The sequence below is a fragment of the Lissotriton vulgaris genome, chromosome 3_1 (genome assembly GCF_964263255.1).
Source record: "Lissotriton vulgaris chromosome 3_1, aLisVul1.2, whole genome shotgun sequence".
Taxonomy (NCBI): domain Eukaryota; kingdom Metazoa; phylum Chordata; class Amphibia; order Caudata; family Salamandridae; genus Lissotriton; species Lissotriton vulgaris.
The window spans coordinates 2,049,949,948-2,049,964,309 of NC_141689.1; the positions used below are offsets into that span (position 1 = coordinate 2,049,949,948).

Sequence of the window (14,362 nt, forward strand, 5' to 3'; positions counted from 1 at the left end):
AAGGTACTGACCACGAAGTCCTTTTCTTATCTTCATAAAATGGAAATTGCTTGGAGGCCAGAGATTCTCTGTACTTGGAACAGGATTCTGGAATAAACTTTCGTTTCATACATTGAGAAAACAAGCCTTAATAGCCTTCTCAAAGTCGTTCAATAGATGACATTTGTGTTAATCAGCTATATGCACACCATTTCAACTATGATTTAAGTTGTTATTGTTTATTGGAAATCACTTGGAGGCCAAAGATGATCTGTACTTGTACCAGGATTCTGGAATAAACTTTACCATACACGGAGGAAACAAGTCTTAATAGCCCCCTGAAAGTCGGCTAAAAGATGGCATTTGTGTTGATCAGCTGTATCTACAGCATTTCATCTATGATTCACATTGTTTTTGTTTAATAGCGTTTGTTGCAGAGTCTTTTGCTAATTTCTAAAGTGCTCCCGTGACCTTGGCCCATATTCACTCAACTGAAAAACTAAATGATTAATCCACATTTCTTCTGCTTCTGTCAGCGACTAGGCATAGGTAAATCCAATAAGATTGTGGTATAAACAAAGTTTAAAAAAAATAATAATAAGTATCATGCTATACTAGAGTTAGGACATTTACAAGCACCCTGAGCCTTGGGCATTTGAGCAATATGAGATTGTAAATATAACTTACACTTCTTTGGAACCTTTGCATATGAGACCTGCAGAAAGGAAATATGAAATATACATTAAATTTAAGACACATTATGTGGTATATATAAAATTGTAGAGTCATAACACTATCACTGAGTATCATTGCACTGTAATTCCAGTGAGTGTACATATCTAGTTGTAGACAAATATTCATATTCAAGGAGTTTCAGGGAGGCAGCTTAATGACCTCCAACCAGGTGTAAAGTCTATCCGAATTAGAAACTATACTAAGAGGTGAGTCCAGCGATACGTTCATTTCATAACACCATCACCAAAGACTTTGTATCTCTGATGTTCCGTTGCATTTCAATGGGGATGTCTATGGGTATATTTGTAATACAATAAAGTGGATCCTTTTGCATATGGATTCTTATAGGGAGATCCTTAGCATCACTGAAGTTAGGTTCCAGAGTGATGTGACGATCATTTTGGGTAAACAGAGTGGCTGCATATGTGATATGATTAAACTTCCTAGGGTAATATAGAGTTAGGTGAAAGCGGGTTTGTTTTTAGTTATCAGATGAAAAACCAAAAGTACAACAGTGCACTGTTTTCCCACTAAGAAAGTTGAACTCTTTTCAATGTCGGTCGCAGACAGCACTCTCGGCCCATTCCATAGCACATGTGACGTCACAGACATGGGTTTTCGAAGCTTACATTCCGCTGACTTTGATCTCATAGACAGGGAATGCTGCATTGTATCAGACCATGTTTGGTACGTCACAAATGGTCAGTGGAATGTAAAGCCTCAGTAGTTTCTTCATGTGACATTATATATTGAAAAGTACATTTTAACAGAGCATTAGCGGAGTCAATGCAACGTTTACGAGACAAATACAGTTTATGGTTGAATAAATTGAATAGGAATCTCTGCGCCATGTGCAGAAAATATTAATTCTGAGCAAAAGTGGCCGTCAATAAATTTGTGTTTGTACTCCTCCTTCTACTGTAATAACGTGCATGTTTGCGCTTGGTTATCTTATGTATCCTTTCCCTTCAACACAATGTAATCTATGTACATTTAATCATGTTGGATGTTGCTCTTGTCAACTATGTGGTTGCGGGGAGGAAGCTTGTTATGGATGGGGAACAGATGCTGTCGTTGAGTGATTTCTCTGTATTAAGGCAGGTAAGAAAGTGAATAAAGACATTTTTATAGACATAAAGTGCATTTCATATACTTGACTGTTGAATAAACAATGGCGTACCTTTTTTCTTCAGAAGCAGAAAAGTGAGGATTACAATCAGTAGAAAGACACAGACGGCAGCAATCCCAATAATGATATTTGTAAATGTCCCTGTAAGAAATAATAACAAATGAATTCAATTACTTGCGTAAGAACAGTAAACAAAAGTGAAAATCAAAAAATTGACTAAAATAGAACGTATTTTAAAAATTAACAATTCCACATCATTTACTGACTGCTCAGCCAGATATGTATGTTCTGCTAGCCTCCCTAAGATGGCTGGATCACACTGATTATGTTCATAAAACTGTCCAGCTCACAATGAATACATGGACTATTTTGTCCATAGTTGGCTAATCTCTATCTTGAAAAGGCATGGATACTTCACTCTCACTCACGCATTGCAAGGGAGGGCAGCGGAGAGGAAGACTCCGCTCTCAGCTCTAAATAAGAAATGTCAAGAGTCCAATTGCAAGGAGGTGAAAAATTCCCCATTTTCCATTTTCAACAAAGAGATACTTAACATGTCAAGGATAAAACTGGTGTAAAGATAGAATAACTCCAGAATAAACAATTGCAACACTTGCAGTTTCCTCCTAACTTCACTCATACTTTTACAGCTGAGTTCCCTCTACACATTTACACACACTGAATTTTCATGAAATTAATGCTGCTGGCATCACTAAGGGAGGTCTCTCTCATGATGAACCAGACATGAGCCCTAAAGATAAATATCAATCTCCTGTCGCATGTAAGGGTCACTGACGCATATGTTTCTGTCTTATCTAGAGGTACTTCATCCAGTGGAAAGACGAGACCTCCTTGTGGGTGGGCAATAACTGGACATCCATCTACCCAACCCTCTGTTTCTGCTCCCCACTTTATTTGAGGCTGACAAATCCTGAATCATTTATGGCAAAGCCACAGCCAGCGCCACTATTTGAAATACCATTTGAGCGGTATACCCGCTGGTGATTATGAAATTGTCAGGGATGTACTACTTAGGGTTTGCTAGGATTGTCATGTGGACAGCATCAGCTCAAGACAGAAATAAGTCATCCTTTCCCTGTGAACTAACTCCCAGAACATGTGGGACATTCCATGTTTCAAGAACTGGGGTGTTAAGAAGGCCCCTGGGTTGGAAGGAGGGCAGCTACCCTTAAAGGGCCCCCATCCATGCTAAGGCCTATGGTCTTCTGTGAGACATCAGTACGCACATAAGGGTAACCGGATGGTGTATCTACACTATAAAACGATTATTGTCTGTGAAGGTGAGGGGACAGACGCACACAAGTGTTAATACGAGAACCCTCACTCACCTGAAGGTGACATGCTTCATCAATGGGTTCCCTCTTGCACACTGGGACCGCAAGGCACCCAGTGTGGGCCACAACTCTCCCGAAGGAGAGGGGCATGAGGTGTTTTAAGTCATCCAATGTAGGTAGAGTGAGGAGCAGAGGGCAAAAAAATTAGAAAAGTGATTAAAAACTATCTCATGGATGACAAAGTCAATCCTTTATTAGTGTCCCCAGTGAATAGATTAAAAACAGATAAGTGAGAATAGGGATATGGATGGTCCCTATTAGTATCTGGTAAAATCTCACGACAGTCTAAAGGGCACCTCACCAAATTCTGCAGAAGGGCTCTACCAATTTGTTGTTAGGCCACTTTTCAGTACCACTGCCGCCTACGTTGTGATGCAAACCTACACTGATACTCCTGGCAGCTGGTTTTACCACAAAAGTCCACAATTCTCCTTCCAAGTCTGTACTGAAGTCAACAAGTGTGCCACATAAAAGGGCTTTCGAAATCCTCCTCTCCACTCATGGATCTTCTGGTGCCCCCTCAGTATAACATTGTGAGATTAGACAGACTAAAAAAGACAGGAGGTGGTATAGCATGCATTCATCGATCGGATTTAGAGGTCAGCCTAATACAATACAACCCACTCGAATCCTGTGAATACTTAGGTCTCAATATAAGATCGACAGACAACCAAAGGTGCAACCTGCATGAGCTTTACCACCTACCAGGAAATAATGCTACATTTATAGACCAGTTAATGGAGATCATCACGGCTAACTCTAATACTCATTCCAATAATATATTCCTAGGCAATTTTAATTTACACTGGGATGACAATAATGACAAACAGGTTAACGCTATTAAAGACTTTTTAAATGAGCTAAACCTCATCCAAGCCTGCTCATAGCCAGCTCACTAGAAAGGAGCAACATTAGACTGGATAATATCAAGAGACAAGGATACTTCAATCCACTCAATTGTACCATGTGACTGATCGGATCACCACGCCATAACCTTCCTGATACACACATTGAAGAAGAACAAAGCCACGCAGACCATCAAACTCAAGAAGTGGTCCCAGGACACCAAAGACACTAATATTGATCTACTAGTAGAAAGATGTGAAAAGGACCTAAATCCGCCTACCAACTTGCAGAATGTGAACGATCTAACGGATCACTACACTACGTCAATAACAAATATAGTCAACTCCACAATGCCACTAAAACTGAAAAGGGTCACAGAGAAGGATACAAATCCATGGTTTAATGGGACACTGGATGATTATAGGCGGAAACTAAGACTTGCTGAAAGAACATGGAGACAGCACCCATCATCCCCCGAGCTGAAATCCCTCAGAAAAATCAGAAACGAGTACAACATAAAGATCCTCATTTCTAAAAAGGAATTTATTAGATCGGAACTGGATAACGCCAAAAACTGACCACAAAAACTATTCGAGATCTTAAAGCAACAATCCAATAAGTTCGCCAAATCTGCTCATGAAACTACTAAAACCCAACTGAGTTGAGAAGAATTCTCAACATTCTTCACCGACAAGGCCAACACACTTGAAAGAGAGCTCAGGATGGCAGCCGACATCCTTCCCAACCAACCACCCACTCTGAACAATGCCACCATGACAATCAAAAGTAAAGGGAGATAAAACAAAGCACAATGGGATACATTCAAGCTATATGACCAGAATCCCATCACCAGAACGCTCTCGGACATCAAACCTAATAACTACTATAATGACCCTCTACCCTCTAAATGACTAAAGAAAATCAGCCATATCGTCATCCCGGTATGGACAAAAATAATAAATGCCTCTCTTTCTAAAGGGATCCTTCCAGAATGCCTAAAAACAGGTCAAGTTGTCCCCATCATCAAAAAACCTACAGTAGACCCGGCAGAACCTTATAACTTCCGCCCAGTAACCAATATTCCAGTACTTGCCAAATTAATTGAGAAATGTGTGCAAAATCAACTGAGCCATCACATCGCCAATTTCAAGCTGCTGGACAACTTCCAGTTGGGATTCAGAACAGACCACAGCACGGAAACAGCGATCTTACATATTTTGGATGATGCACTACGGGCCATAGATCAAAATAGAACATGTTTACTAGTCCTTCTAGACCTGTTGTCAGCATTTGACAGGGTAAATCATGAAAAATTACAAGCCAGGCTTCACTACAGGATGGGTTTGTCTGGAAATGTGCTGAAATGGTTTGAATCCTTCCTTCAGAATAGAACGCAAAGATTCCAGGTCAACCAGACGCTATCCCCAACATGCCCAAATTCAATTGGAGTCCCTCAAGGATCGACACTATCTCCATCACTTTTCAACCTGTATGTCGAACCCTTTACAGAAATTCTACGAGAGGCTAACATAGCCTACCACAAGTACGTGGACGACACGCAGATTTACATCAAGATCGCGTCTCTGGAAGACATCAAGTTATTGAACAAGGCTTTAAAAGTATCATTACACTGGTTGACTAGGAACCATCTGAAGCTAAGGCCCAGATGCATCAACCTATTTAGGAAGTGCAAACGGTGCGAATCGCAAAATTCGGCCGTTTGCAATTCCTAAATAGGTTTCTGGGATGCATCAAGCATTTTTGGAAAATCGCTATTTTTAGCGAATTCCAAAAATGCGATTGCTTTTAAGGAATCGCAAATTTGCGATTCCTTAAAAGCAATGCATGATTATTTTTAAAATTGCGAATTCAGGGGTGCTAAATTACCACGAGGTTGATCCTCGTGGTAATTTGCGAAAATGTGTCAAAATGCCCAAAGATGCCCAAAGATGCATTTTAAAACACTGTCATGTTACAGACACACATGTCCTTAGGACATGTGTGTGTGAAACATGCACTTCAAAATACATTTCAGGGGTGCAGGGGGGGGGGGTCCTTTGAGATTGAGATTTTTACCGAATCGCAAATTTTATGCAATTTCAATCATGCATCCCGTTTTGCCCTTATTTGCGATTCCCTAAAAATCGTAAATAAGGAATCGCAAAAACGGACTTTAATGCATCTGGGCCTAAATGCACAAAAAACTGAATTCCTACTAATCTCACCACCAAAGAACTACACAGATGTGAAGGAATGGACCAAACTGATCACAGCACTAAACTGCACCGCTACTGTAGTGGATTCAGCAAAATCCTAGGAATCAAGCTGAATAAAAACCTAGACATCAAATCAATGGCAAAAAGTGCCTGGTTTCACTTGAACTACATTAGAAAAGTGAAACCTTTCATTTCTACGGCAGACCTCAAATTGGCAGTCCAATACTTAGTTATCTTAAGGATTGAATATGGATGCACAAACTTAGCAGGTCTATCAAAAATGTCCACAGCTCCACTACAAGCATGTCTCAATGCGGCCACAAGACTCATCACCGGATCAAGGAAATTCGACCATATCCCCCCACACCTGAAAGCGTTAAACTGGTTACCTTACGAAGCCAGAATTCAACTTAAAATGGCATGTGTTACCCACAAAGCGCTACACTACAAAACACCTAGATATTTGGCCCAGATAAGCTATCAGGGGGAAGTAGACCTGGCAGGAGTGCCAAGGAGCTGTTGCTGAGACCACCAATTTTCCGGAAGAAGAAAACATATGATAGAGCATTCTCCAGAGCAGCCCCCAGAATCTGGAACTCACTCCCTCCAAACATTAGGAAAATTCCAAGCACGGCATCATTCAAAAGGGAAGCGAAGATCTTCCTATTGAGTGAATTCCGGCCTTAGGCAAGACAGTGCATCTCTAACACCATGATATAGATATGTCCAAAAAGATCAACAATGTTAAGTAAAGATAAAAGTCACCAGTGATACTGGGGATAACATTCCACGATAACTATACTACTTGAGACTCGTGGATGTTGAATCCACGAAAAAAGAGACTCAGACTATGCGTATTGGAAATCTCAATACATCTTGTACAGTAAGCAGTTCCAATAACTTTATTGGTAACAGTGAAGATAGACATATATAGGAATCATATATATATCGTGGCTGTCAGCATGAGATCCGGTGTTCCTGCAGCAAGAAAAGCCTCGCCCGAAATACTGGCGCTTTTCCGGAGACTGGGCACTGCTGAAGGATATGGAAATGCGGTGAGGTGGTTATGGCTTAACATCTTTTTGTCAGTGGGTCGCCCTCAACCCGAGTTTTAATTCAATTGGAATTACGTCCATGCTGCCCGGTATTTGCCTCTGCCTCAGTGCCATTCTTTTATTCAAAAGTCCGACCCAGCGCAAACAATAACTGTTGACTCATGCCTGTTCCCGGACACTGTTCATCTGTGGGGGATTATGGGACTGGTAGTCTCGAGGGGAATCTTGCACTGCCAAAACATTGACATTGAATCGCAAATATATTTGATGTTGTTTAATGTGACCCCGAGGAGTGACATTTATGTTCCGATCCCGACAACAACAAATTTGGGCAGCATGACAGGCAACCAGCTTAACTAGTTTCAAAGCGTGCAGCTGATCGTAAAGGACGTGATTTACAGGAACTATATCAGCCCGAGGAAACTTTTAATAACCAAGCTGCTCGACCTTGTGGAACAATAATTATGTTTGGCAGCATGGATTTTAAAGCACATTTTTTGTTATTGTTATTGTTATTGTTATAGTGGATTTATATAGCGCCGGGTCACCTACAGGTCTCAGGGCGTTTTGACCACCGAACATAACATCCGGGATATGAAAAAAAGGGTGGAGTGCTTAAGCTAAGCTGAGTGCTGGTCTGAACAAGTTAGATTCAAGTGCTGGTCTGAACAAGTTAGTTTTCAAGGCTTTCCTGAAACGGAGTAGATTCCCCTCCTTTCGGAGTGTCTCAGGCAGGGCGTTCCAAAGGTTCGGTAGTAAAACCGAAAAGGATCTCCCTCCCATTGTGGCCAGCTTAAAACGAGGACATACAAGGAGTTTGGCATCAGAGGACCTGAGATTTCTTTCCGGTCTATAAATCTCAATCCGTTCCTTTATGTAGGTCGGGGCCTTCCCATAGATGGCTTTATGGGCTATACAGAGGCTTTTAAAAATGGACCTCTGTCCAATTGGCAGCCAGTGTAGACTTTTTAATAGTGGAGAGGCATGCGTTCTCCGCGGAAGGTTGAAAATAAGTCTAGCGGCGTCGTTTAGGACTACCTGAAGTCTGTTTGTTAGCATTTTTGGCAGGCCTAAGTAGAGCGCATTGCCATAGTCGAGTCTTGACACTATGGTGGCCGAGACCACTGTGCGTAGCATCGACTGGGAGAGAAGAGGGACTAGTTTGCGCAACTGTCTTAGAAGACCTGTACAAGTGCCGACCACGGTGAAAACCTGGTTGGTCATTGAGAGGGCACTGTCCAATTTAATGCCCAGACTTTTAACCGTGGCTGCTGGCTGTGGGGTTGGGCCCAGCTCCTGGGGCCAGTACATGTCACTCCAGGAGGAGCACTTGGATGGTACTATCAGCACCTCTGTCTTTTCCGGGTTAATTTTAAGCTGGTTTGTGGACATCCAATGGACCGTATATCTAAGTATGTCCTGCGCGTGTGACTGGGCTTGTGCTGTGTCATCTATGCCCAGCAGCAGCTGTGTGTCATCAGCATAGTTAAACACCCGACAGCCCATCCCCGCTAGTGTGTTAATCAGGGGCTGTAGATATATGTTAAACAGGAGTGGGGACAGTGCTGAGCCCTGGGGGACGCCACAAGTCAGCCTTCCCACTCCTGATACACTATCTCCCATCTGGATTCTCTGGGTTCTCCCAGATAGAAATGATTCCAGCCACCGAAGGGCTAAACCCTGAATCCCAAACCCTGCCAGCCTATTTAACAGAATGGAATGGCTGACAGTATCGAACGCCGCTGATAGGTCTAACAAAATCAGGGCGCTCGGTCTTTTACTGTCAGCCACCCTTCTGAGCTCGTCCAGCACCGAGAGCATGACCAACTCGGTGCTGTGGTGTGCACGGAAGCCTGCCTGCCTCTCATGGAGTAGATGGTTAGACTCCAGATAGCTTGACATAGATTTTAGTACATGTTGCTCGAGTACTTTGGACAGGAAGGGCAGCTGGGATATGGGTCGATAGTTTTTTAAGGCATTGGGATCTGCCCCCACTTTTTTTAGCAGCGGTCTTACACGAGCTTCTTTGAAGCTAGTGGGGAGCCTGCCAGTACTCAGGGATTTGTTCAGTGTAGCTAGGATATGGTCCTCTAGAATTGGACCTGCCAAGCAAAAAATACTTGGGGGGCATGGATCTGCTGGGGAACCAGATTTTGTCTTTCTCATCAGTGATTCAAGGGTTAGTGAGTCCATAGGGGGAAATGATGATAAGCAGCTGGCAGTAGGGTTTAGAGCGATATGTTGCTCAATTAGGCTGCACCCCATGCTTTTTATTTCGCGCATGATAGTGTCAACCTTGTCCAGAAAATATTTCTGGAAAGTGTCACAGTCTATGCTACTTTCTGCATCCTGGGTTCTTTTTGTTAGTTCCTTCAGGATTTTAAACGTTTCCTTTTGGACATTGTTCGCCCTATTTATACGGACCTCATAGTATGCGGCTTTAGTTGTCCGGATAGATTTTTTGTAGCTACGAAACGCCATCTTGTATTGTTCACAAGTGGCTGTATCCTTATTCCTCCTCCAGTTTCTCTCTATATTGCGCAGGGCCTTCCTTTGGCCCCTCAAGGCGGGTGTGAACCAAGGGGCTCCCTTTTTCCCGCTGTTTTTTGTCTGAAGTTTCTCAGGGGCTATCTGATCAATGGCCTTTACCAAATAGCCCATCATATCTTTACAATCCTGATCTACATCTTTATTAAGCATTATCGGCTGGACAGTTCCTCTGAGTGATGTAGTCAGTGTGTGTTGGTCTACGTTTTTCCACTGGCGGGTCAGTCTGGTTTTTGGTGCTGGGCGTGGGAGTATGATATCCAGGGGAATGTCACAGTAGATCAGGTGGTGGTCTGACCACATACAAGGGAGGATTTCAGCTAGTACCACCCTGGGATCTGTGGTCCATATCAGATCTAGGGTGTGGCCTTTTATATGGGTGGGAGCGTTTACAAGCTGCCTGAATCCCAGAGAGGACATGGTTGTCTCTAGGGTGCTGGCCGCTGGCTGTTTCTTATCTTTGTCCCAGTGAAAATGGAAGTCTCCTGTAACTATGACGTTTCTATATCTGGAGCACATGTCGGAGGCATAGGTCATAAAGGAGTCATTAAAACCTGGGGTTGCGTTGGGAGGGCGATAGACTGTGAGAACTGTGACACACATGTTATCAAACATAATTTTTATCGCCAGCAAGTCGGCCAAATCCGCCGACTCCGCCAGTATTTTAGTCACTGCTAGATGTTTCTTGAAAATTATTGCCACCCCTCCCCCTCGGGTCTTCCCTATGCGATTCTGCCAGTGGATGTCGTAATTTTCAGGGACAGCAGCTATGATGTCTGGTAGGGAGTTATCCCCCATCCAGGTCTCGGACAAGGTCAGGATGTCAATGTCTTCGCCCTGTAGTAGAGTGTAAATCTCGAGACTATGACAGCATAGCGACCTAGTGTTTAGGCTGACGAGCTTTAAAGTATGCGGGGGGCTCGGGATCTACCTATCTGCGGTGCCTGGATAGACAGTTCCTCAATACGAGTGAGTGTAGCCAGGTCTAGAGATGTCATGGCCCCATTCAGATGACGGATTTCCTCACCAGAGTATGTAGTCCGTTTGGTGGGGGGCCCTGCCCCTGCGCCCTTCCGTGCGCTGACGGGCGCAGACGGGCAGGACTCTGGCACGACTCCGGCGCAGATCCGGCGCGCCCGCTGACCGCGTCTGCTGCGCGGAGACATGGCCGACCGTTTTTATACTGGCAACTACAGCCCAACCAAAGATGGCCGCCATGTAATCCGGGACCCGGGGCTTCACCAGCCCTGCCGAGCACCTTGGGATCGTGGGAAGAGGGAAGTAGAAGTCCTCACGCTATAGTGCCAATTCCCCAGATAAAATTATGTCTTTCCTGAAAATTAAGTCTTTCAAGAAAGCGAGTGGTCCAAAGTGCAATAGTGCAAAGCAGCGAGGGGTAATTTTAAAAAAGGGGTCGGACACAAGGGAGAATACCGTTTTTAAAAGAACACTGGTAAAATAAGCGATCCGCCCGATTCAATCTCGGGGGTGTAATGAAATGATGATCTCTCGCGTTTTGGCTCCCGCCTCCCCTTTTATACTGGCAACTACAGCCCAACCAAAGATGTCCGCCACTTAATCCGGGACCCGGGGCTTCACCAGCCCTGCCGAGCACCTTGGGATCGTGGGAAGAGGGAAGTAGAAGTCCTCACGCTATAGTGCCAATTCCCCAGGTAAAATTATGTCTTTCCTGAAAATTAAGTCTTTCAAGAAAGCGAGTGGTCCAAAGTGCAATAGTGCAAAGCAGCGAGGGGTAATTTTAAAAAAGGGGTCGGACACAAGGGAGAATACAGTTTTTAAAAGAGCACTGGTAAAATAAGCGATCCGCCCGATTCAATCTCGGGGGTGTAATGAAATGATGATCTCTTTTACTTAAAACAGACGTTACAGGACTACAAGTTTGGCTGCAGATTATATTTGCCTATAGAAATCCCTCTGTGACGCAATTTATGGCGTGTGTGATTTTCTCTATCTATGTTAATGGGATTTTTTCATTAACTGATTGTACATAAATCATGAAATGCATTTTTTCGTTATGTTTAAACTGCTTTATTTAGAGACTTTAGGCTGTATTTTACAGACACACACACCTATTATTAAGGCCATAGAAAGAACGGTCACACATTAATGTGTTTTCTATGTCTATGATGAGGTCCAGGGGGAAGGGCTATTTAATGTGTTTGATGTTTGGCGCCAAATTAGATCGACAAAGACCTCTGTGCAGGTCGAAAAGCGTCTCTTGTACCTAGGATTGAGGGCGACATGATTGATTAAATTGATGCCTAATCCTGCAACCACTTTGTGCCTGTGCCTTCTTCCATGGAGTTCGTCTTTTTGGGAGCTGGATGTTTTGTTCACACATATATATATATATATATATATATATATATATATATATATATATATATATATATATATATATATATATATATATATATATATATATATATATATATATATATATATATATATATATATATATATATATATATATAATGAAATAATCCATTTGTAAAGCCCCCCTTTTTTTGGAAATATGTGTATTGAAATGTATAATGGATAGTTGACAATTCTACAGAAAACTTCACTGTATATATATTTTTTTTGATGCAATATTTTTAGCATTCACTCATTTTTTGTATAGCACTTAGCACTTTTTGATATAGGAATTGGAGTGAGCTCTTCGTGACAACTGGGATAAGTTGTCAATAGCCAACATGAATGAATCAAGTAAATGTTTGCACATTGATGTATAAAAACTGATATTTTTGCACAGATGGCTTATTTGCACATATGCGACTGCATTTAAGCAGGAAGTTTGCACAAGGGGTAGTACCAAGCAGATAATAACATGGTAAAATATGGAAGGAGAGTAGTCAAGTTTACAGAATGGCATATTTTTGCACATGTATTCTTAGCATTTTGCTGTAAGAAATTACAATTAATTGTGATATATGTACATTTATTTAACAAATAGTGGTATAGATTCTTATATGGATATATATATTTTTCTATATGGTTTTTAACATGTATATAGTAAATAGTTTTAAATGTATTTTAATTATTTACAATGCAATGATATATGCCATGTTAATTTATTTGTGTGAATTTGCACAATATCAGTCCATGTTTACCGCAAACACATTTATGCTATGATAGTATGTGAAAGCTCTGATGATGAATTTAGAAAGAAATACAACAGAATGTGTTTTAGAACTAACGAAGTAGCACTAGCTGTCTCTATGCTTACTTCAGAGCCGAAATGGACATCGAGGCCCAAACAGCACACACCACTAGTGGCTTAGATAGAGAGATTTTGGGGCATATTACCAAGGGCTTGTATCGCCGCTTTCTCAGCGAATTGTGCCGAGAAAGCGGCGATACAGCTAGAGCCCTATTATCAAGGGCACTTTAAAGCCTGGCACGAGCCCACTTTGCATGTCGGCGATAAACATCGCTAATGACATGCAAAGTGGGCGTTCCCACGTCCAACCACATGTAAAATGTGGTTGGAGGTGGGAACACCCTATTACCAAGGCAGGCGTTGGGAGACAAAAACCTGCGATAAACTCATTTATTGCAGGTCTCCCAACGCCTGCTCTGATCAGGCGTTAGGCATTCTTAACATGGGGGTGTGGATCATAAAGCTGAATCCACCCCCCCATATTAACAAGGCCCACATTAGCGCATGAAAACAACGTTTGTTTTCATGCGCTAATGTGCCATATCGCCGACTATCGCCGGATTTCTGATCGCCTGCCTGATGCGCATTGATAATGGCGCGCTAATTAGGCGATGAAATCCGGCGATAGCCGGCGATACGGAGATGTGCGTTGTGCGTTTCGCAACGCACATCTCGGTAATATGCCCCGTGGTCTTTTGCACCTGCTGAGTTGTACTGCTAGTTCAGGGTTTTGAACCTGCTCTACAGTGCACAGTTTTTAACTAGAGGTCGAAGTGGACAGGATCGGAGGTGCATGATGTGATCATACCTTTTTAATTTATGAAAAAACGTTCCCCTACTTTTTGTGAAATGATAACCATCCTGGAGCGGTTAATTCTCATACTTTAAATGCTTCAGCTGAAATGTCATTCAGGGAGTCTCCTGTTCTGTGAAACCGATACAGGAAGACAGCTAAACAAGTACCAAGCTTTCTTGCCAGGGTGCCTGCTTGCCTATAAGAAATGCAAATGTGCTCAACTGCTTAATCTTCAAATGCAAAAGGAGCTTTAGAGCCTGTACCTTCTTTAATTGATGGAGTCACTTGAAGGTTTGTGGTGGCAAATATTTATTCTTTCAATGGTAGTGCTGTGCTGAGCCTTGAAGTGTTTACTTTTAAGGGACAGTTATATAAAATCAATTTCACTACGTACATTCTGAGTATTACTAAAATCTTTATTTTGGAATGACCATTTTATCTTAAAACTTTCTGTGCATTTTGTAACAGTTTATCTTATGCTGTGTGTAATGCAAGTTTAAAATAACGACTTACATAATTA

The 14,362-nt window shown here is 42.3% G+C and overlaps 1 protein-coding gene across 1 annotated transcript in view; it reads right to left on the reverse strand.

Annotated features, from left to right (window-relative positions):
* LOC147728786 (uncharacterized) overlaps positions 1–14,362 on the reverse strand; it is a 408,842-nt gene that overhangs the window by 85,802 nt on the left and 308,678 nt on the right. The window contains exons 5-6 of the mRNA XM_086962560.1: positions 1,895–1,984; positions 667–694 (exon numbers count right to left, since the gene is read on the reverse strand). Of these exons, the coding sequence (XP_086818686.1) occupies positions 667–694; positions 1,895–1,984 (118 nt within the window). The remainder of the gene's footprint in view (positions 1–666; positions 695–1,894; positions 1,985–14,362) is intronic.